Consider the following 25,713-nt stretch of genomic DNA (forward strand, 5'->3'; position numbering starts at 1 on the left):
TATTATGTACTTTATGGTTTGGAGAATGTAATTTATTTTTACTACTGCTTAGGTTTCCGCTGTGTATGACAGGTGTATCCCCGTTACCCACAGGTTCGAGTTGATTTTATTAAATGACTAGCTAATGGTATAAGAGTGTTTAATGTCATTAACTACATAAAAAATTAAGTATGTCGTTACAATTTAGTATCAGAGCCTCGAATGCTAGGTTTTGTAAACTCTAGAATGCAATAGTAATAATTCCAGAGTATAAGATAAGGGAATTTGAGGTCTGGTTTTGTTGTCTAGATGTAAGACTTCCGTGATGATTTGTGTGACTTTTCTGGGGTGACGATTTTAGGAAAGCCATGATAAACTATTGTCAGATTGGGTATCTAGGTTGCAGGATTAAACCTTGAATTAAGATCAGGAATGATGAATTAGTTAAGGATATAATATACTAGTTAGATAATATGTTATGTTGATAGGGTCCTAAGTTAAATTTATTATCTTTTCAAGATGGACCCTGGAGGTAGTAGTGCACATGCTAGTAGTAATGAGGGTGCTGGGCCCTCAAGCACTGCGGGTGGTGATTTAGGTGCATTACAGTGCAACGTGGCACAACAAATCATGGCTAAAATTGTAACAACTCGAATTTAAAATAGTATTTAAATAATGAAGAAAGGGAAATGGAAACTGGAAACATAAGGAAGCAGTCGACTTCGTCGACAAATACAGGGGATTCGTCGATGAAGGCTTAAGAAATTTCGTCGACGAAGAAATACCGAGAGGGGGGTTTTGAGCCGACTGAATTTTGTCGACGAAATTAATGAGAATTCGTCGACGAAGGTCGGGCTCATTGACGAATTTCGCTGTTCTATAAATATAGAAATCCGGATTTTTAAGCTTCTTAAAGAAGCTAAGTTCCCTTTCTCTCTCCTCTTCGGTTCTCTCTCTCTCTCTCTCTCTCTCTCTCTCTCTCTCTCTCTCTCTTTCTTTCTTCATTTTTGGGCTATTTTTATGCCGGATCGATGATCTGAAGTCACCACCACGCTCCTGGCGGAATTCTCTCCGAATCTTCTAGAGCGGATCGTTGGTGAAAGCAAGGAGGAAACCATCCCAAATCCTTTATACTCAAATTTTGGATTTGTGACAGTTGAGAAAAGTGTTGTACGCATTAAAATATTAAAGTTTAATACTGGAAGTTTCCGTTTCCAGTGGTGTTGATTGGGAATGTTAGGAATCATCCCTGAGTTGAGGTAAGGCTTGTAAGCCTAATTTGACTTAGTGATAGTTATAGAAAATGTTGTACGTGAGAAAATACTGAACTTTAGTTCTGGTGAATTTCATTTTTAGGGTATTGAGTCGGAAACCCTGCGGGTGTAGGGAAGAGTTTCTTAGGGGCTGTTCAAGAATCAGGTAAGGGGATAAACTAAGCTAGTTTCTATTTTTGAGAAAATGCTTATATATATATATATATATATATATATATATATAGCTAGTTTCTATTTTTGAGAAAATGCTTATATATATATTTATCATTTGATTTATAGAAAATGTATAAGTTTATATATATGTTTTATATTTGCAAAATACTGTGAAAATGATCGTATGTTGAATATGTGGAAAATCTGTTGTGTGGCATGAGTAAAATGTTCGGAAATACTATTTTCTGGGAATGTGGATGATATGGATTTTTATGATGGAAAACCGGCGTACGGGCCGAGATATTTATATATATATATATATATGTGATTTGCCGGCGTATAGGCCGTGCTATGTGGATATGTTTGCAGGCGTACGGGCCGTGCTATGTGGATGAGATTTGCCAGCGTACAGGCTGTGCTATGTGATTTGCCGGTGTACGGGCTGTGCTATGTGATTATTCGGCATACGAGCCGAGCTATGTGATTTGCCAGCGTACGGGCTATGCTATGTGATTTACCGGCGTACGGGCCGTGCTATGATAAAATGTGTAATACCGGCATACGAGCCAATGATTTTCATGATACACGTATATATATATATATGCAGAATGATATGATTGATGTGAAAATAAATGATATGAGATATCTATGTATCACGGTTTTAGTATATGTATATGATGTTAGAACCTGGTTGGCTTGGTCTAGGTTAGCATTTGCACATTACCGTTGTTATGTGTCCATGGTCTTCGTGATCATGATATCTGTGTTAACGCCGCTGTACGAAGTGGTGTGAGATTGGATGGTCGATGTGGTTATTTTCAAGAAGTGTGCTGTTATCGCCCGTGGTGTACGGACCAGTCTGGGTAGACCCATCAGACCTACAGACTAGACTATTGACTTGGCAGTGGTTGGCCAACCATTGTCAGGTCCCGCCTTCGAGCCACACAACCCAGTCATGTGGGGGTAATACATGACAACAGCCAGCTAACCTACCAGGATGTTTTATGTTATTATTATGATATGAGATGAGATATGTTTATGAAATGCAGTATGTTTTGCCATGTTTTGATATACTTATATTTTCCCATATTTGATAAACAGTATTGAATATGTTATGTATGTTATATGTAGAACACGGAATACTCATGTTGCCACACATTAGTATTAGTTTATTTCCTTTACTGAGAGGTGTCTCACTCCTAAATCTTATTAACTTTTCAGGAGCCCTGGATAGGAGAGCAGGAAAAGCCCCGCTAATATAGTACGGTCTATCTGCCCTTTTTAAAGGGTAAGTTTTTGTAGGGACTGTTAAATTTTTTGGGAATGTTCCTAGTTATGATTTTGGGATTTATATATGGAAATATTGTGGATGATAGCAACTCTGGTATATTGTAATATATGGTATTGAGATGTACATTATTGTATATTTTCTGTTGCTAGGGCTTTTGCTGTATGTTCTGATTTTTTTTCTGGTACCCATGGGTCCAGGTGGATTGTGACCTGCTGAGCTGGAGTGTGATATTGATTTTATGATGATGTTATAAAAAAAAAATGTGAAAATGAGTAGGTCGTGACAAAAATTGCCAGGAACTTTAAAGAGCAGAGTGGTCTGTCTGCAGGCCACGACAGTTTGATTGAGAAGTTCATTAAGATGAATCCTCCGACTTTCTCAGGAGGAAATGATCCTATAGTTGCTGAAAATTGGGTGCAGGAGATTGAAAAAGTATTTGCAGTGCTATAGTGTACCTAGGAGTAGAGAGTACTGTTCGCTACGTATTAACTAACTAGAAAAGCTGAGAGAGGGTGGACGGCAGTGAAACTCCTAGAGCAACAGAGGATAGTGCCTATAAAGATGACATGGGAGCGATTTAAGGAGATATTTTTTGATAGGTATTTTCCAGCCTCGTCTAGGGAAGTCAAGATTGAGGAGTTCCTGAATTTGAAGCAGGGACAGCAGACAGTGCAGCAGTACGCGGTGAGGTTCATTAAACTATCTCGCTTCACTCCGTACATTATTCCAGATGGGACGAAGAAGGTATGGCAGTTTGAAAGAGGTCTAAGAATAGAATTGTATAAGCAAGTATCGATACTAAAATTGCAAGATTTTACCAAGCTGGTAGACAGGGCAACTATGGCAGAAGCCGGAGAGCGGTTGGAGGCTGAGGAGCAGAGACAGAGGAAGAGATCCACGCTGTCTGGTTCCCAGTAGGGGTCCAGTAGGAGTTCATGGAATAGAGGTGGCTACTACAAGGATCGTAAGAAGGAGATAGAGAATCGTGGTTTCCAAGGTATCCAGCCTTTTCTTGCTTGCTCCACTTGTGGGAAAAGACATCCGGGTGAGTGCTGTGTCAGGCGAGGTATTTTCTATCAATGTGGGGAATCAGGACATATGTTGAGAGATTGTCAGACTCAGATTGGTGCTGCTCCCGCTCCTAGACCTTCTCGGGGAGGCTATTAGGCGCCACGTGGAGGCCAACAGAAGAATATGGCTCCAGCTAGAGTTTTTGCTTTGACGTTGGGTGATGCTGAGACAATCGGCAACGTGGTGACAGGTATGGTTAGCATGCTTTCCTTTAAAGTTACTGTATTATTTGATTCAGGAGTCACACACTTGCTTGTGTCTGTGGAGTGCATTAGACTATGTGGGGCAGAAACATAGTTATTAGACACTAAATTGTTGGTAACTACATCGACCAGATTAGGAGTGAGGTGTAGTAGGGTGTTTCGAGGCTGTCCAATTGATATTCAGGGGAGAATTTTATTTGCTAATTTGATAGTGCTAGACATGCACAGGTTTGATGTCATATTCGGCATGGATTGGTTAGCAACTAACTTTACTAATATAGATTGTCGTTCGAGAGAAGTGATATTCAAACCTCCATGAAGACTAGAATTCAAATTTATAAGGTCGCGAGTGCAAACCCTACCTCAGCCAGTTTCATCTATTCAAGTGAGGAGACTGTTCCTGAGTGGTTGTCAGGGATTCATGGCCTTTGGGAAGGAAATGACAGAAAATGAATTAAAGCTCACTAGTACGCCAGTATTAAAAGAGTTTATAGATGTGTTTCTACATGAGCTACCAGGCTTACCACCTGATCGTGAGGTAGATTTTCCTATTGATCTGCTTCGCCGATTTCTAAAGCACCTTATCGAATGGCACTAGAAGAGTTGGCAGAACTAAAAGATCAGTTGTAAGATTTTCTTGATAAGGGTTTTATACAACCTAATGTATTTTCGTGGGGAGTTCTAGTGTTATTTGTAAAGAAGAAAGATGGGTACATGAGGATGTGTATATATTATAAAAAATTAACAAGGTGACAATCAAGAACAAGTATCCTCTACCCCGTATAGATGATTTATTTGACCAGCTCTAGGGTACACGGGTGTATTCTAAAATTGACCTTAGATTAGGTTATCATCAAGTAAAGGTAAGGGCAGAAGATGTATTGAAGACTGCCTTCAGGACCAGATATGGGCATTATGAATTTCATGTTATGCCTTTTGGTATGAAAAATGCTCCTGCAATATTCATGGATTTGTTGAATAGGATCTTCCACCAATATTTAGATAATTTTGTTGTAGTTTTTATTAATGATGTACTGGTCTATTCGAGGAGCTATGAGGAGCATGCGACGCATTTGAGACAAGTTTTACAGATGCTTGGGGAAAAGAAGTTGTATGCCAAGTTCAGTAAATGCGAATTTTGACTCGAGAAGGTTGTGTTTTTGGGGCACGTCATCTCAGGGGATGGAATTTCAATGGATCCTAGTAAAATTGACGTGGTAATGAATTGCGTTAGATCGAAGAACGTCCAGGAAATCAGGAGTTTCTTGGGGCTGACTAGTTATTACCGTCATTTTGTTAAGGGATTCTCAACGTTATCGGGGCCTCTAACATGAGTGACTAAGAATAACGTCATATTTGAATGGGACGACAGTTGTGAGTAGAGCTTTCAGGAATTAAAACAAAGGTTTGTCACAGTACCAGTATTAATCATCCTGTCAGGGGTGAGGGTTATGTTATCTATAGTGATGCATCCTTGAAGGGACTTGACTGTGTATTAATGCAGCATGACAAGGTAGTAGCATATGCTTCCAGGCAGTTGAAAGAATATGAAAAGAACTACCCTACCCATGATCTTGAATTGGCTGCAGTAGTATAATCATTGAAGATTTGGAGACATTACCTGTATGGCGAGCGATGTGAAATCTTCTCTGACCATAAGAGTTTAAAGTACTTCTTCACTCAAAAGGAACTGAATGTGAGGCAGAGATGGTGGTTGGAGCTTATTAAAGATTTTGACTATAGTATCAGTTACCACCTAGAAAAAGCAAACATGGTAGCTGATGTGTTGAGCAAAAAAATTGTGGGACCAGTACTGGAAGTTAGGGAGATTCAATATCCGATTACGATAGATTTAGAGAGACTCAACATAGAATTAGTCAATAGTAACCCTCAGTCATGTATTGTCAGTTTAGTGGTGCAGTCTACTCTGCAGGAAAGGATTAAAGCTGCTCAGAAAGACGATCTAGAATTAGTAGAGGTAATGGTCATAGTACAAAATGGTCAGTGAGAGGAATTCTGTATTGCAGATGATGGAGCTTTACGGTTCTGTTTTAGATTGTATGTTCTTGTTGATGCTGATATCAGAAAGACTATCCTAGAGGAGGCTCACAGATCTTTGTACAGAGTTCATCTCGGCAGCACAAAAATGTATAGGGATCTGCGAGAGTCTTATTGGTGGAGTGGTATAAAGAAGGAGATTTTCGAGTATGTAACACAGTGTTTGACGTATCAACAGGTAAAAGCTGAGCACCAAAGGCCAGCAGGTTAGTTGCATCCACTTTTTATCCCAGAGTGGAAATGAGATCATATATCCATGGATTTTGTTTTAGGGCTGCCGTTAGTATTGCATGGTCAGAATGCAATTTGGGTGATTGTAGATCGTTTGACTAAGACCGCCTATTTCCTTCCCATCAAGATCAGCTACTCCCTTAATCGCCTGGCAGAGATTTATATTCAGGAGATAGTTTGTTCTCACGAAGTGCCTGTGTCTATAGTGTCAGATCGAGACCCGCGTTTCACATCACGTTTTTGGAAGAGTTTGCATGAGGCTCTAGGGTCTTAGTTATCTTTTAGCATGACATTTCATCCTCAGTCAGATGGGCAGACCGGGAGGAAGATTCAGATATTAGAAGATATTCTTCGAGCATGCATGCTGGACTTGGGGCTAGTTGGACTCAGTTCATGTCGCTGGTGGAGTTTGCGTATAATAACAATTATCAGACCAGCATTGGCGTGACACCGTTTGAGGCACTTTACAGTAGGAGATGTCCTTCTCCTTTATATTGGGATGAGATGGGTGAGCGGCGAGTTGTGGGACCAAAACTAGTGCAACAAGCGTATGATAAGGTTTGATTCATCAGAGATAGAATCAGTGCAGTTCAGAGTCAATAAAAGAGTTACGCTGATAACCGTTGCAAGAAATTGGAGTTTAATATAGGTGATCATGTGTTTTTTAAAATAGCTCCATTAAAAGGAGTTATGAGATTTGGAAGGAAATGTAAACTTAGCCCTAAGTTTATTGCCCCATTTGAGATTCTAGAGAAAGTGGGGCAAATTGCGTACAGGTTAGCTTTGCTACCTATGTTGACCAGAATACACGACGTATTTCATGTTGAGGAAATACGTCCCAGATCCTTCTCATGTAATTAATTATGGTGAATTAGAGTTCAGTGATTCACTAGTTTATGAGGAGGTACCAGTACAGATTCTAGATAGGAAAGAACAGGAATTACGTAATAAGAAGATTTCTCTAGTGAAAGTTCTGTGGAGGAATCACACAATAGAATAAGCTTCTTGGAAGCTCGAGGAATAGATAAGGCAGAAATACCCACAATTATTCCAAGAGGTTCAGTTATAACCAAGTAAAGAGTGAATAGTTATGTAATGTTTCTTTTGCAAGATAGTCAGTGTATGTATTAGTTTAACTAGTAAGTAATATTTTAGTTTTGGGAAAATTTTATTTTTATATATGTAATCTCCCAGAACTTGGAATGTAACCACGGTATTCCTCTGCCATAAGTGAGGGTAAGTAATAAAATAAGTAGACCGTTTATCTTTAAGGGATGGTGAATCATATGGATAGTAAATTTCAAGGACGAAATTTTTATAAGGAAGGAAGAATGTAGAGACCCGAATAATTATCGTAATTTAATAATAGGAGGAGAAGGGAGAAGAAGAAATTAAATTTGGAATTTAAATAGGGTCTCGTCGACGGGGACACGTTTCTCATCGACAGGGACACGTTTCTCGTCGACGAGAAGATACCGAGAGGCTATATTTTAGTTCTAAATTTCGTCGACGAACTTCCTTCATGGCCTTGTCGATGAAGGCCACTGTATAAATGGCCTAAACTCAGAATTTTCCTTAGAAATCACGCGAAAATCACTCACTCACTCACTCACTCAGTCTCTCACTCTCTCTCACTCTCTCTCTCTCTCGTTCATCCCTTCCCCCTTTTCTCTAAGATTTCGAGTTGGATTCTTGCTGGTTCGACGATCCAAGGCCACCACGACATTCCTGGGAAAGTTCTCTTCAAATCTACTGGAGTGGATAGTTGGTGGGGCTGCCTTGGATTTCATCCCAAATTCAAGGTAAGACTTTTTATTCAATATTTGGCTTTTTCATAGTTATAAGAAATGTAGTACATGGAGAAATATTGAAGTTTTGTTCAGGGAGATATTGTTTTCAGACTGTTGAACGGGTCTCTCTCTCTCTCTCTCTCTCTCTCTCTCTCTCTCTCTCTCTCTCTCTCTCTCTCTCTCTCGTTCGTCCCTTTCCCCTTTTCTCTAAGATTTCGAGTTGGATTCTTGCTGGTTCGACGATCCGAGGCCACCACGACACTCTTGGGAAAGTTCTCTTCAAATCTGCTGGAGTGGATAGTTGGTGGGGCTGCCTTGAATTTCATCCCAAATTCAAGGTAAGACTTTTTATTCAATATTTGGCTTTCCCATAGTTATAAGAAATGTAGTACATGGAGAAATACTGAAATTTTGTTCAGGGAGATATTATTTTCAGACTGTTGAACGGGAAACCCTACGGGTGTACGATTAGACACTGTAGGGGCTTTTCAGTAGTCAGGTAAGGAAATAAACTAAAATAGTAATTTTTCATGAAAATTATTATTATTTAGTAGCAGATTTATGTTCAGAAAGCATGTATTATATTTAAGCATATGTGTAGAAATGTATATTTGAAAAATACTGTCGTTACATAGGAATACGTATTTTTAGTATGATCATGTCAGGAAATGTGATTTCAGCACAAAAATTATGATTTTATTCAATTTGTGTGGTATGAATATTATTTTACGCAAATTGTATTATGTTAAGTAAATTTTCTAGAAAAAACATGTTTCGGTGATTTTCAGGAATAACAGAATAATACAGTACACTATGATTTTAGAATACATGGTAAATAATATATTTATTCATATCAGTATGTATGTTATGTTTGGTATAAGGCCATGATTGATAGTCGGCATAAGGTCGTGGATTATGCATGTTTTCGGCGCAAGGCCACAGTTATGAATGTAATCGGCGCAAAGCCGTAATCATTTACGTTATTACGAAAATCAGAAAATGCTATTAATTTATTTATATTTTAACTGTATATTATCATGTATTATATGTTATTAGAATTCAAATGATAGTTTAGATTAGTTCCAGGAGCACGGTATCGTAGCTATACAGTTCAGTTCAGTTCAGACTTGTACTAACTACCCCTACTAGTAGAGGAGGTGGGAGATGGATAGTCGATGTGGCTTTCAGTGTAGTATTATAGACGTCCACCTGGAAGTCCGGACTAAGGTGTGGCGGGCCCATTATACTTACAAACATTTTTGACTTGACAATGGTCGGCCAACCATCGTCAGGTCCCACCTTTGGGGGCTACACAACCTGTCATTGGGGGTAATACATGACATCAGCTAGCTATTCATCCTAGGTAAATTTCAGAATTATTAGTTATATCAGATGATTTTATGAACAAAGAAATACAATATGATTTAGTAGAATTATGAAATTGTATGTTTAATCAGTTATGGTATTAACAGTGTTTTCACGCATGCAATGTGTACTATATATTTATTATAACACGTAAATATTAATGTTACCACACAACTGTATTTAGTTTATTTCCCTTACTAAGAGGTGTCTCACCCTAACTTAAATCATTTCAGAGAACCCAGAGAGACAGTCGTACTGAGGCCGCCGTTGAGACAATTTGTACTACCCCACTAGGGGGATAAGTTTTTGAGTTAGAATCAGTAGGTTTTTGTTGAAAGATCCTTGATGTATCTTTTGATGTTTAGAGGATGGTATATATACAGTATTATGGTGGATTGTAGATAACTCTGGTATTATGTACTTTATGGTTTGGAGAATGTAATTTATTTTTACAGCTGCTTAGGTTTCCACTGTGTATGATAGGTGTATCCCCGTTACCCACGGGTTCGAGTTGACTTTATTATATGACTAACTAGTTGTATCAAGGTGTTTAATGTGATTAACTATATAGCAAATTAAGCAGGTTGGTACATATAGTCGGCCTAGTGTCGTGATAATATAGCCGGCCTAGATGCCGTGATAATGTAGCCGGCTCAATACCATGACAATATAGCCGATCTAAATGTCGTGATAATATAACTGGCCCAATGCCATGACAATATAGCTGGCCTAGATGCCGTGAATAGTATTAATATGATAGTTTATTCAAAAATCATGATAAGACAGATTTTATATAGAAGTATGCAAATGATAGATTTTAGGAGGAAAAATTGATGTTACAATTATACTATTTGAAGTGTACTATATGATAGCAAAACCTTAATGGATTGTTCAGATACAAAGAACGGTACAGTTGCTATACAAAATAGACATCCAGTGCAACCACACTATTAGATATGGTGTAGGTGGATGGATGTCAATTAGCTATAGAAGAGTAGAGTTAGCCCTAGAGTCCGGACCAGCTGGGTAGGCAATCGAGCATACAGTTATAGTTACAGCTACAGATACATACATAGTTTGACTTAGCTTGGTAGGCCAGCCAGAGTTAAGTTTAGCCTTTGGGCCGCACAACCTGAATCATGTGAGGTTAATTCATGACTTAGCCTTCCATCCAAGGGAAAACTTTCAGTATTATACAGACGTAGTAGATGATTTACATGTCTATATAAAGTTATTAAAATATGATTTTACCAAATCTATAACAATTTGAGTACATATTTACTTGATTTATCAGTTACGGTTATTTCAGTATAGATGACTATATACAGTATATGTTTATAGCATACTAGAACTCATGTTGCCACACACTGATAATAATCTATCTCATCTTACTGAGAGGTGTCTCACCTCATAATTCAAACATTTTAGAAAATCCAGACAGATCAGTGGAGCGAGAGGTAGAGGAGATCTTAATATTATATATATGGAGACAATAGAACTCTGGTATTGTATATGGGACTTAGATACATTATGTTTTCTGCTGGAGTGATAGTATGTACTTATGGACAGGCATATTCCCGGTACCCCATCCTGGGTCCGGGTTGACTATGTGGATAATATTATCGGTATCAGAGCTTTATATGATAAGAAAAAGAAAAAAATATAGTAGAAATTTTGGGTCGTGATATTCTACTCCTATGATAATCCCCACCCCCCCCCCCCTAACATGTACAACAACATAGTCATCGGAACACTGCTTGAGCTTCCTACCATTTATACTGATCCTTAGGAAATAGTAAAGACCTACCAAAAACAAAAAAATCGTATACTTTAGACTTTGATTAATTGGAAAATTATTTTTGTTATATTACTTTGAAATCTATAAAGAAAACAACAAACTATTTTGAACAGTTAATATGATATGGCTACATGTCCCCATAGTACACAATGGATGGGTTGTACTCTATAAAATATTATGTCTTTACCTTTGGGGTTTTGGTGTTCAAGATAATAGGTGGATTTGATTGTTGTCATCCGACACCCCACCGAGGAGTCCTTAATCAAAAGGCAAGCAGATCTGATTTTCACTATGTCATGCTTCTCTTACATTCAATGTTAATAAATCCTACCCCTTCAAACCAACTGATTTCTTCCATTACCATACCCTTTCCCTAAATCCTATCCCTTTGCTTGTCAATATATGCCTAAATGGATGAAAAGTGAATATTGGGCTATGGATGAAAAGTGAACTTGGCCTGTCTTTGAATAAGCCTAAATGTGATTAGAAAATTAAGAATAACCATCAACTCAATTGTCAAAATTAATTTTCATGATGTCACATGTGACTCAAAAAATAATTAATTAATTCACCACCAAATTTGATGATATCTACATAAGATAATAGATATGTTATTAGAAGAATTTGTTTATAAGAATATGGATGGGAAAAAAATGAAGTTTATTAACTAATGTTAATTTAAATTTAAAACTTAAATCATTATTATTCATGTGCAAGTATTGCATGTGAATTTTTTATTTTTTTTTACTTTAGAAAATCAAATTATTTAAATATTTTGAGGAATATTTATAATCTTCGCAACTCACATAACCTATCAACTCAAGAAAGATAGAGGAAGCCTAAATAAGGGACAACGCATATTGAAAGAATCAAAGAATCAAACTCAACTTTTGCTTAGAAAAGTAGAATAAAATAACCACAACTTCTGTTATATGGTTTATCCAAAAATAAGCAAAAATGATACTTAAATCGGAAATTTAAGAAACTACCAAAACATAAAGAGGAAAAAGCAAACCAACAGCAACAAAAAAAATCAAATTCAAGACAAGAACAAATTCAAATAAATTAAATATGAACAAAATAAACCCTAACCTCAAATTAGGGGTTCTCAAATGATGTTTCAAATAACCAAATTTGGTTCAATACAATCAAATTCAAGGTATCAAATACTAATTTCTATTACAAAATAACACAAATTTGTACTCAAAATAACAAATCTTAACAAAATAAGATGAATGCTTAAATGTAGGAAACATACCTCATCTCCCTCTTTTATATAATACCTTCCCCAAAGTTCAAATTTGGCTTTGTCTCACAACGGTCAACTCTCCAATCTTTGGCAACGCCTACAAAGTCGTCAGATCATCTAGCCGTCACCTCGTGTCCTTTTGTCTCCTGAACCACCCTCGGCCTGCTCTACGATTCGCAGAGAAAAAGGAGGAAGATGAGAAATACCCAAGCAAAAAACGTTGGACGGTTAGCGTCTTTTGCTTACAAAACACTGGACTGTCCAGTGTTTTTTAGTACACATCAAACGGGAAAATAAAGTTTCCCTTGAACTTTTCATAAAAAAATTTATATAAAATAAAATTAAAAAAAGGAGAATACTCTTACAACTTGGCAACGGTGGTGGCCAATATAACTAGCTGCTACCCAAGTCGACATTTTTCCTGTATTGCATTTGTAGAGCCTGGAACTGGGATTCCTTGGGGACTCAAAATTTGGTGCCAGTAAACTAACTCAAACATTATGCTTGTGTTTGCTGTCGATGATTAGTATTAATTATCTAGAACATAATACTCAAAGAGATTGGGTGGGGAGCATAAACGAATTCAATATGTTGTCTAGGTTTTTTTCATCGGCTGTCAACTTCTTGGTCTGTCAACTTCTTGGTCAACTTCTCTGCAGAGGCCACTGTAAATTTTCCTCAATTTTTGTTGCACCATTTCCTCTAATCTATACGAACAAAGGTTGGTGTATTGTCTGTTTCCCATAGCTAAAAAAGTGCACTCAATACTAATATATTAGCACAATGAAACCCAAATCGAGGGAGGGTGTTCTGTAACAAACATCCCTGGAAGATCATGAATGGATTCCGCGGCCATTGTAAAATAGCTTGGTTGCAATCAAATAAATGTTAGTCCAATCCTTTGTAAGATTTGTTGTCTCCTCGGTAAAAGACCTTGAAAGGCACAAAAAATACCAATTCAAGAATCCATCAGAATTCCTTATAACAAACATCGGATTCTGCAATAATAATATTCAAATACAACCTTGCAAAAACCATGCCATCATACTAACGAACAGCCCAGCACCTCTAATCATCAGTCTCATAGTTACCCAAAGAACAAAAGTGGGAATAGTATGAATTTCCAGTTAAATAAAAATCCAAATCACATATATTCAAACCTAACCCAGAAAATATGAAAGTCTTCACAATTTTTCCTTTTTTCTCTACAAGGAATGTACATGATTCCAAGACCAGGCAAGCAATACAAACTGGGAGCACCAAGAGAAATATATATAATAAATGGAATTTTGGGGGAAAAAATATATGTATTTTTAAGAAATGAAGTTGGCAAACAAAAAACAAGGAAAAAACTGCAAAAGAAATTATTTCACATGCTCCCTGCTCTGCCAGGAGCAGATTTCCCTCCCTTCAGTTTTGCCATGTCAACAAGGTCTCCAAATAGCTTATCCTCTGGCTTTGAAGGCTTGCTGGGCAGTCCATAGGATGAAGAGGAAACATGTTGATAGGAAGAGTTCCTCAAAGCACTGTCATCTCTCACAGAAAGCCCATACATTCTCTGCTCGATAAACTGAGCCTCTTGTGGACCATAACCATAGCCTGCCATCTGACTGCTGTACATTTGTTGAGGATACATGGAAACCATTGGGCTAGCTTGTACAGGCTGTGGAAGCATACCCATCAATTGCCCTCCCTGAATAAGTTGAGGATGAAAACCTCCGAATTGATTACTCTGGTTACTCATCATTGGCAGATGGCCACCAGTGTATGGTGGAATATACATACCTGCCATCTGATCATTACCCATTGGCTGAGGACCTTGAGGAGGCATACCACTCTGCACTGGCTGCGAGTGTGTGATTACTGCCGGGGTAACTTGCATTGGAGGAGGAAGTTGAGTGCCTGCTAGTTGGCTACCATCCAATGGCTGAGCTTCCCAGGGGGGTGGTGGCAGTGATCCACTGTTCTGAGCACCTGTCAAACCCAGACTTGGAATTTTATTTATTATAATGCACAGCATAAAAGCAGCCCAAATCAGCTACATTTATTCTCTCCACCATTCAGTCCAAAACCACAACACCCAATATATTCAACCTAGTGGGGAGTACAAATGAACACCCCCCCCCCCCCTCCCCCGGGCCCAAAAAACCAACCAAGAGGCAAAAAAAAAATATATATGCAGACAAGAAAATGAAACAGAAAGAGAAATAAATAGAGGTCCTTGAATGACGTAGAAAAATGTACCATAGGCAGGTGATGGCGGTTGCTGCTGGTGGGCAATCTGGCCATTCCAGGCTTGGTTGGTGCCTTGTGGATACAGTGACTGATCATATTGAGGCAATGCCATGTTTGAGGCACTTCCATTTGGGTAAAATGTTGGTTGAGGAGATTGAAGGTTCTGCTGTGGTTGGAATTGTGAGGTCGAAGGAAATGTTTGCCCAGATGGATTGGCAGGCTGAGTATTTGATGAATTTGGAGTACTGTTGCTATCAGAGAACATGTCGAAAAGAACAAGGGCGTTCTGCTGAGATAAAGGACTCTTTGGCTGTGATTCGCCTATGGGAACAAGAGCCAAAGTATTCTCTACTGTTGGTGAATTATAATCATCGCCACTTAACAAATCCATTTTGGGATCAACCTTTGTAGGAGTGACAGGGCCATTAGTTGAAAGAGGTGCAGGAAGTGCTAACTGAAGCGGCTGTGTCCCTGCACTGGAACCTGAGGTGGAACTGCAAAAGATTCCTGGAGTTGACATCATGGAATAATAACAAGGAGATCCCTCCTAACATTTCAAGTATCAACGAAACTACAATGCTGGTTCAATTTTAACCCATATACAGAATTCCAGAATTTCAGAGGTAAAAAATTAATATATCTCAAAACTCCATTTCAAGATCAACATTAATTTTTGAAATCTTCTTAATTTGCACGAGGTTCACTTATATGTGAAACCTAGTAGTCCTGAAGAACATGTGACTAAAACATTAGATCATGACTCTTCTAAGATTTTAACAGCACAAACTCAATCAACCACTACAAGAGAACAAAGGCTTATTTGGAAAAACTATGCTCAGCCCCTGTTTGGTAACACTTAAAAAAAACGTGCTATGAGTGCTTGTGCACTTGGGGCTTATAAAAAATTAGCAGTGTAACAGTCATGGGCCCAACTCCGGTGAGGTATTGTCTGTGTTGGCTCATTGGCCTCACGGGTTTGTCCAATAAAAGGCGCCACACATACTTGAAGTTCAAACCATCCTCATAAGCACAAGATCTCCCAAGTACACATTTGATGTGGGACCGTGACAGGCTCTCCCGTCCGATCTCTGACGCCCTCATCAGAGTGGCTTACACCTATGTGTAGGATTCACCAACATGATAGTACCCCCAGGATAGCTCCGATACCAAATGTAACGATCCTAGGCCCAACTCCGATGAGGTATTGTCCGCTTTGGCCCACTGGCCTCACGGGTTTGTTCTATGAAAGGCACCTCACATAATTGGAGTCCAAACCATTCTTATAAGCCCAAGATCTCCCTAGTAGACATCCGATGTGGGACCGTAACACAAAGCCTAAATTAGACAACTGTAAAGTTTGTGTATTAATTTACCAAGTTGAAATCCAGTGAAACCAACCTTTGAGGTTAGTCTTTATGTTCCAACTTCCACCCATATGAAACTAAATGGCAATAAACTCGCCAAACAGTTACACCATTAAAATGCTGGAAGCAATTCACACCCAACAGAACATGAACTTCCATTTAGCCTACTCATGTTCATTTGGCTAATTAAACTTTAGCAACATAAATACTGCACCATACTTGTATAATTCAAGTAAATTTAATTACCTGCCATCAGGCCTCTTGCTGCTATCTCCAACTAGAGGGGCAGAGACATCCACAAGTGCCCGAACAGATTCAGGCTTTGGTTTCTCCAATGGAATAGAAGTTCCTGAAGCAATTGCTTCATGCTTAGCTAGTAAACGCTGCAAGTCATCATTTAATGCTAGTCCTTGGCACAAGAGCGATTCATCCCTGAAACAGATAAATGAGTATTGATAAAAATGACAAATCATCATTCAAAAGATAAACTTTTGGGAGAATTCATAAAATTGCTAACCATGTTTTTAAACTATTAAAAAGAATGAGCAAAATTTTCATTGTAACAAATTAAAGTTGTTAAATTAAAGTTGATTGCTTCAAGTAAAGGACCTCAGACTTGGTAACGCGAAGAAACTTTCATAAAGAAGTTTTGACAAGAGAGAATTGGATTAATTTGTGGACTTTAGTTAAGATGGAGCAGCTTTAAAGAAGAGATATCTTAATAAGAAAAACGTAGTTATTTCTCTTTCATTCTTTCTTTTGAGCAACTTGTCCCACTTTCTTACATTACTTCTCTTGGTTTTCCATTTGCTATTTCAAAGGGAAAAACAGAAAAATGAAAATAAAAATAAGAGCCTGTCAATCAAAAATCAAAAGCTTCATGACCAAGCATGGTATGCTTTAGCCTTTAACCTTGCTATGTGTTCTTTCTTCTCATAAGACTTCTCCCCAATTGGACGTGCTATTTTCCTACAACAAATCTTAACTAATTTCCTAATTTTTTAATCTTGTTTCTAAGATAAGACAAGAAAAAAGAAGAAGAGGGGAAGAGGGATCTGGGATGATGTGGCAGCAGTACCTGCTACTGATTTATAGAGTACCTTTCTTTTTCCCCTTGGTTCCAAGTTAGAAGTTAATTATATAGTTGTTTTCTGCATCTAGTTAAGTCTTGAAATTTAGATCCTTTTTTTTTTTTTTTGGTGCACAGTGTTTCTGCTATTGGTAAAGCGTGATTGATGATTTTTCTAACATTCTAAAAGTTTCTATTCTCATTATGTTCTAGTTGAAGTATAAAAGGATTTGCCTGCATTGTAATTTGTAAACACTAAACAATTCTTTCAAAGTAATTAGAAATTTTGTTAAACTCAGGAGAAATTTAAGTGTTTTTCAAATTGGTCAAAATTGTTTCCAGAAGGTTTTCACCCCCATGGGAAGTCTTCAAGAATCTATAAATACGGTTGGAAGGTTCCTTGTACCTAACCAGGATCAAATTTTGATTAATAAAATTTTGAGTGTTTTGGCTGGATAGGTAATGCCATAGTTTGCCTAATCCTCTGCTCCTACCTACATTCATTTACTTCTCCCTTCTATTTCATTAGTTCTCTATAACATTGCACTTTGATGCAGCCGTTGAAAAACATCATTTGTTACTCTTTTCTGTATAATTTCAATTTGTTTATGAGATGGACGGTTTCATGTTCAGGGTTAGAAGCATAATTCCCACAGCTCCTGCACCTCATAATTCAAATTCATATTATTATAGAGAATTAGGAAGTACACATTTACTTTTTTCCAAGTCTAGTACTGACCACCCTTCAAAATCCCACATTTGCCATTATTTTCTCGACACACTACTACCACTTCGACTCAAAAACTCCACCTATACCTATCCTAGAGGCATCACAAGCAACCTCAAAGACTCTACCAGATGCCTAAGTACAATGGTCATCTTCTCAACGATGAGAGCCCTAATGGTGCCACAATGCCTTATGAATTACCTACAGAAAGTAGCTAGGCCATGATAGATACGTACCGCAGAAATAGTCTTATGCTCAAGCCACTTCTTAATGACTTTGATCTATCAAGATTGGTGACTATTCCTTGCATAGAGACCCACAAAACCAAGAATGAGCACTCTAGACTGTAAAAAATTGCATTCTTGAGGTTAACATACATCTTCACTTCCCTCAAAGTCACAAAAGATTTACGAAGATGTATCAAGTGCTCCCCCTAGTATTAGTGGGTAGTCAAGGACCAATGTATCATTGAAATAGATCACTAGGAATTTTTTCCAAGGAATGAAAATACATGTTATAAGCCTTATAGAAGTGCTAGGAGCATTAGAGAGTCCAAAGGGCATGACCAACCAAACCATCATGAGTTTTAAAGGCAATTTTCCACTCATCTCCAGATCTAATTCTAATTTCATGACGCCCACTGCACAGCTCAATCTTGGAGTAGACGGTGGGCCTTGGCTCAATGATAAGGTTGCTCTTTTGTGACTAGTTGGTCATGGGTTCAAGTCCAAGGAAACAACCTCTTTGCATAAAAGCAAGGGTAAGGCTATGCACGCTGTTACAACCCTCCTCCTACCTTGCAAAGTGGGGAGGGGACACCCTTTACACTCAATCTTGGAGTACCAACTAGAGCCAGCTAGCATGTCTAGGGGTAGGGAACCTATACTTGATAGTTTATTGATGGCTCCACTATATCCACACATTCTCCAAGATCCATCCTTTTTCAGAGTTAGAAAAGCCAACACTGCACAAAGGCTGAGGCTCTGTCTCACAAAATCCTTGTCGAGGAATTCTCCTACCTGCCTATTCAATTAGGGTTCATGGTATAATGAGGCAAATTAGGTAGTTGAGAACAAGGAATCAGATCTATGGCATGTGAATATCTGGCATAGGTGGTAGCTCACTAGGAAGCTTACTGGGTACAACACAGAACTCAACTAACAACTCCCTACCTTGGGTGGATACTCACATGGAAACCCTTGATCCTGAGAAGGAAAGCAATGACTGCTGAAATACACCTGTTTTCTAAGCTCTCTGGCTTAAAAGCCCTATGAACTAACAAGTGGATACTTCTTTGAACTAGGATTTGAAGGGCTATTATTCCTAAATTTAGGATCCTTAGGGGGCTTTATAAGCGTCAAAATGATTTTCTTATCCTTATGCCCAAACAAATGTGTGTTCCCTACCATGATTGGTCACATTACGATCATATAACCACAAGAACCCTAACAAGACAAGGGCCACATGCAATGGGAGTACAACCATATAAACCCTTATCATCATAATCTCTAATATGTATGGGTACAAGGCACATGCCTATCATCATAATCTCTAATATGTATGGGTACAAGGCACATGCCTATGACAAGTAGATTTATCCTATTTACCAAATTAACTTTAGAAGGATAGGAGTGCAGTTAACCCTTAAGGTTCAATCTACCTAGAGCACATTTGGATATCATATTCCTACCACTAGATCCCCCCCCCCCCAGTCTCTCTCTCTGGGGCGAGGGTACCCATTAATAACTAGCTTGCATGTCTTATCCCACATAGGATGAAAGTGCAGAAAATAGTGGTCCGCTTCCACTTCCCTCTATTCATCATAGTGGACAAGACACCTAACCACACTTACATGGTTAACATCCTCTTCAAAATCATCAACAAGTTCACCTTCATCTCCCAAGTACACAATAGCATCTACCATCCTCCGAGCATGTCATCAGTCTCACACTCCAAAGCTAAGGCTCATTCAGAATGAGTAACCATGCGACCTCTAGCGTGACAACGATGACACTGCACAAAGGAGCTACTAGCTTGTGGAATGCTAGACCAACATGATAGGACTATTTGTTTCAAAGTACTCTCTTTAGGGGTAGATTAAGGAATGATAGACCTAGATTGAGGAAAGGTTCAGAATAATTACACTCACTCGCCTAAGATGAAGACCTATAAGGGATCTTGAGGTACTTTTTTATGGCAATGTATTTTTGAAAAGCTGCCTCTAAAGACTTAAATGAAAATAACTCAACCTCTCTCCTAACATCCTCCTTAGATCATTCATGAACTTGGTCACCATCTGGTATGTGACCTCAACAATACCACTCTGAAGAAATAGCTCCTCAAATCCCTCAATATAACTTGCTACAGCGGTGGTCTGTTGATGGTTCAAAAGGTCACTAAACATTGATTCATATACGAAGGAGGGAGGCACTTCTCTCTCAGTTGTTGTCTCATCACTTCCATTGGGTAATAGAAGGTTCATCTAACAGTTTGCCAAATACTCCTTGGTTGGTCCTACAAGTTTCATCTTCACAAACTGAACTTTGCTCTTGCCACGTGTATGGTACCACTCAGTGTAATCCTCCATCTCTTCTAACCAATCAAAAAAAAAAAAATTGGATCTAGCTTCCATCATAGGTATGCGCATCCACCTTGACCTTTTAGTAACATCTCCATAATCCTCCGGATCATGCCTAGGGCAATGTGGAATATTCCTAGGGTTAGGTTGGTACTCTACATTGTCAAAAATTCATCACCACTACCCTCCTTAAAGGTAGAGATTCTAGGTTAAATTGAGGCTGGGGTCGCTGAATTGGTTTTCTAGTTTGTCTTGGGGCCCGACTCATCTTGTTGGGTGCTACAGGAACTCCTGGAGTAGGAGGAATGCCCTAGGCTGACCCTACAAAATATGGGGACTCATGAGGGTGTCTGACTGACTGTTTAAAGCCATCTACAACAGGGCATTCACCCAACAACTTCATGGCTTGTGCAAATTGTTGATGCTCAAATTTTTTTGTCTACAGAATCCTAAAGAGTATCTAAACAAACAAAGATTGGGGACCTCAGATGCAAGTTTACTGGGAATGCTTTCAATGTTTTTGTTGGCGGCCAACTAGACATAGGTAATGCAATATGGTACAATGATGCTGAGGAAGACTAAACCTGGCTACAAATGATGTGAATCCTGAAATTACTAGGGGACACACATAAAACTATTGAACATAATGCACGAGTTGACCTGGTCCTACATAATATGACAACAAGGGACTAAAAGTATGAACAAGAATTCAAGCAATGAATAAAATAGAGGAATTCATATGATAAAGAGCAGATTTTTTTTAATGATGACAAGAAACTTGGAATTATGCAGTGGACAAAATTCTTTTTCCAAACCATATTTTGATTATCTCACCAAGACTTTAAGCATGAATTGCAATGATTATCAAGTTCTCAGCATAGTCATGCAATTTCTCAAACTCCCAACTTCTCAAGTCCTCAGAAAACAGCCTTCAAACAGCACCAAATAGGTCTGAATCCAGTGGTTGGAGCCAAAATTATCCTTCAAAAACATGTAACATATACTAACACTTGAATTTCCTCAATTCAGCTTCAAAATCTCAGGAAATAAATCGAAATATTATGGCTGGACGCAATTTCTCAGAAATCTGGAAGCAGTGGATGAATCTGATTCTGCATCACCCCCATGTAATAGTACTTGGTTCAATGGTTTTCAACGGTACTTGTTTTAGTGGTGAGGTCATCCCAAATCAGATGCTACACAACTGACTGAGAATATTGTCCATGAGAGTACTCCTGAGCTGTTAAGAGTCATAATCTCTGGAGCCAAGTTCCTTTCAAGCGGGGGAGTATGATGGAGGGCCACCTACATCTCTTAGGCTGCCCATTTGGTATACTTATTTTAGGCATAGATTTAGGAAATTATGTTTGTGTTGAACATCTATCTATTGTGTAATTTCCTGTTTTGTTGAGGTTTTTATGTAAAAATGTGTTTTAGTTGGTTGTAGGTATAAATACTTTGCTTGTCATTTGTTTGGGAAGTTATCATTTTGATTCAGATTTCTTGAATGGTTTTCCCTCTATCTTGTGCAACCTCTCCCTCTCCCCTCCTTCTTCCTCCTCCTTCCTAATCTCTCTCAGTTTTTCCCTGTTCTGTTTTCTGACCTGAACTTTTTCTTCTCTATTCTGGTCTACTTTCTGTTCTGTCCAGCAACCCCTTCTCTTCTATATTCTTCTCTTTCCTTCTCCTCCTCCATGCAAGATTCAATCGGCTTGCCCAAGCATTGCTACCATTGATCTATCTATCAACCCACCATTCTCTTACAACACGAGAAGACAATCCACCTTCCTGCATTTTTTTTTTTTTTTTTACATCTGAAACACTATTTCTCTGTTACAGTTTAATTTTTGTCTTTAGGCAAGAAAGGATTACTTCCACGGCATCCTCTTTTTGGGCCAAAAAAGGAGGCCTGGAGAAGACGTGATAATAGGTCAAAAGGAGGCTCAAAGATATAATGATGTATTGTAGAGACTTGTTTGGAAACAAATGAAGGACCTTATTCTCAAGTGATCCATGACAAGGAAGAAAGATTTTCATATCAAAGCAGTCATTCAAGGTTTTGCAACACACGCAATAACTAATAAGCCAAGTTAAAAGTTCGAACAAAGCCACAATATATTTCACAAGGTTTAGAAGTAAAAATATCTGAAAGGTTCCTCGCTTTTTAAAGTCTCTTCTCTTCATAATGCTCCTATCAGTTCCTTTATTTCTTCCAAGAAGGGTCATTCTTTTTGGGATTTCTACTTCTTCAGGAATCTCAACAGAAGAGAGGTTGATGAGCTCACTACACTTATTTTCTTGTTGAACCAACACATTCCCTCTTTTAGTGAGGATGAGAGAGTGCAAGAGGGGGATTCTTCAGGTATATTTACTTCTAAATCTTTTCTCTCCTACCTACTGAAAACCTATACCTCAAATCCTTTTCCTTGGTCTCGCTGTCTTTAGAGGGTTAAGGTGTCAGGAAAATTTGGGCTTTTGTCTGGACCATGATTTTGGAAAGGATTAACATGAATGATTTGCTTAAGAGGAGAATATGTGCTTCATGTGTTGTGAATATGGTGAGTCCAATACCCATCTCTTTTATGCATTGCAAGGTGGCATTGCAGCTTTTGAATGGCCTTTACTCTCTGGCTGGGGAAGAGTGGGCGGCTTGCAAAAGGTGAGAGACTTGCTTCCGGTTAACCTCAGGGATTTGGAAATAACAGGAACAACAGAACTCTATGGCATGCAGCTGTTTTTTCTATCCTATGGACCTTGTGAATAGAAAGAAATGCTATCAGAAATCTATGAACTTCCTCACGACTTTTGTGGGATAGAGTGACTTTCCTTACCTCGTTGTGGGTACCCTCTTTGAGTTTCTTTAGAGGTTTTCCGCTGTCTGACCTCGTTAGAGATTGGAAGGCAGCACTTTTGTAATGGTTTTTTGTTTTGTATTTTATTTGTGTTGCTCACATTTTGGTACTTTCCTTGTTGTTTACGGTCCTTTTTTATAGTTTTTCCAGCTGGTTGGAGAGGACTCAATGTCCTCCATATTATGTACTCCATTTTTCAGTATTAATAAATTATCTTCTTTTTCTATCCAAATAAAATATATATATACATACATATAAATATAATATATATATACTCCCACAACGTTTAAAAGCCCAGTTGACCTTCAAAAATCAACACCATCCAACAACCCATTTCATTACAAGATAGGCAACATTTCCATTAATCAAAGCAATATCAGTTAACAGCCAAACAACAATACATGGATAAGAGTACTGACATCCATTATGCATATATGAATTAGGAAAATGCTGGGTGAGACATCACGGGCCCATGTCGCAGGGCACCAGAGGGTGCAGGTGATGTGGGTAGCTCGTAAACAGAACATCATGGTCATAAAAACAGTATAAACATAACTATAGAAGATTTAAGTGTCATTATCTAACCAACAAAGAGGATTAAGGAAAGTAGTCCTTACGAAGTTGAGTTAACAAGGTGCACCACTCTTTGCTTGTATGTACGGCACTGTTCCACCAAATCAACAATAACTTCCTGTCTAACCCCCTGCAAATTGATTAAGGATTACCAGACAAGCAGTTAGGAAATGAATATGAGTTTAGTAGCTAGTAAAAAATGAATTTAAATATGTGTGATGTGTATCAATTTTAAAGGATCAAGTATGATTTTTTTTCAGACGGAAAAATTCAAAAAGGAACTTGAGGAATTTGAGTATCAATTCAAACCCAGTCAATATATACATCTAACACATCATATCAACTTTCAGTAGCTCCATTCCAATTATTTGCGGCACATTAGACAATGGTGTTCAATTTTATGCAATAAAAACATTGGGCTGCATTAAGAATTTCATACCAAAAAAGTATATAATTTTTTTTCATGCTTTAGATTCAAATTTTACCTCTTTATTCCCTGGATCCAATGCATTCAGCATTTCTGCAAGGACATCCATAATACCTCTTGCATTTTGAATCTCTGTCAAGCTGACAAAGGAAATATCAATTAAAAGCAAGATATATATAGCCAGATAAAACAACAAAAACACAAGTAGAAAAAGATGCACCAAAATGTAATGGAACCTCATAGCAATACATTTTTTCTAGAAATGAAAAGTAAAATAGTATTGTGGAACAAATTACTTTAATAGTTTATGCTAATTCCAATCTCATGTTGGCTGATCATTGGACTTGTTTGCCAGTTAACATTGAAAAAGATACCCGTTCAACTCATTTTCAACTAGAATTATTCTTGTTTCTTTTTTAAATTTTATGCTCAGGTCAGGCAAGTTGATCAAATTTATTTTTAACAAAAAGAGCAAGTCCAATAAATGTAGCAGGCAAATAAATTTATTTTATTACTCAGTTAACTTGAGCTTGGAAAATAAATGAGCAGCCAATACATGTACCTCAATGTTGGAAACTCAGATACTGCAGAAGACTCAGCTGCTTCTTGCTGATAATCTGAATTATGCAAATTTGGAGGATAGGATGCTAAAGGCTGCGTCTGTGGAGGAGTAAATACAGGTGCAGACCTCTCAGATCTCTGGGGAAATACAGCCCCAGCACGCTGCAACATACAAGTCGAAAATGTAAAGGAAACAGCCTTAGGAAAGGTCCAGAGCACTAACTACTATTATGTATATAAGTATTGAAGCCAATAATCATGCTCAACCACTAATACATAACATTCATGCCAAATGGTGGCTCCCTTCATCTATCCGCCAAGAGAATTTGGAAAGAAAATCATTCCAAAATAACATACCAGCAACTCCTGGTAAGCAGTATAGTACTGTGGATATCTTGCCCTTGGTCCTCCAAAAGCTTCTTGCCAAGTATCAATTAGAATCAATATCTTCTCTTTGACATGAAAGTCGGGCTACATTTTTTTTTTTTTTTTCCCAAGAAAAAAATATTAAGAATAGATTCTATCTTAAAAGGGAAAAAAAAAGTAAGCATAATGTAAAACTCACCTTCTTTTTAACTATTCTCACCATCTCATGAAGAACATCTTTCTCTGCTACATGCATGTGGACAATGTCCCCACAATTCTTGATGATCGTCTCCAATAACTAGTATATGGCAAACAGATGAAAGTAAAACAATATGAGACATCTACAAGATGAGTAGCAACATTGATGGAAAATACATCACTTGTTTCAATGAAATATACAACACATGTGAGACTAACATAGAGCTTAAACTAAAGTTCCACAAAATTACGTCTCTGATTTATAAGTTAATTTAAACAGAGTTAAATTTGCGACTTTGGT

General features: G+C 38.0%; 1 protein-coding gene across 1 annotated transcript in view; it reads right to left on the minus strand.

The window, feature by feature from the left end:
- Positions 1-13,582: 13,582 nt before the first annotated feature.
- LOC131151143 (TOM1-like protein 9) overlaps positions 13,583-25,713 on the minus strand; it is a 29,453-nt gene continuing 17,322 nt past the window's right edge. The window contains exons 3-10 of the mRNA XM_058102387.1: positions 25,414-25,512; positions 25,206-25,319; positions 24,850-25,010; positions 24,346-24,427; positions 23,905-23,990; positions 16,308-16,493; positions 14,707-15,191; positions 13,583-14,436 (exon numbers count right to left, since the gene is read on the minus strand). Of these exons, the coding sequence (XP_057958370.1) occupies positions 13,832-14,436; positions 14,707-15,191; positions 16,308-16,493; positions 23,905-23,990; positions 24,346-24,427; positions 24,850-25,010; positions 25,206-25,319; positions 25,414-25,512 (1,818 nt within the window). The 3' untranslated portion in view covers positions 13,583-13,831. The remainder of the gene's footprint in view (positions 14,437-14,706; positions 15,192-16,307; positions 16,494-23,904; positions 23,991-24,345; positions 24,428-24,849; positions 25,011-25,205; positions 25,320-25,413; positions 25,513-25,713) is intronic.

Source organism: Malania oleifera, chromosome 3 (assembly GCF_029873635.1).
Source record: "Malania oleifera isolate guangnan ecotype guangnan chromosome 3, ASM2987363v1, whole genome shotgun sequence".
Taxonomy (NCBI): Eukaryota; Viridiplantae; Streptophyta; class Magnoliopsida; order Santalales; family Ximeniaceae; genus Malania; species Malania oleifera.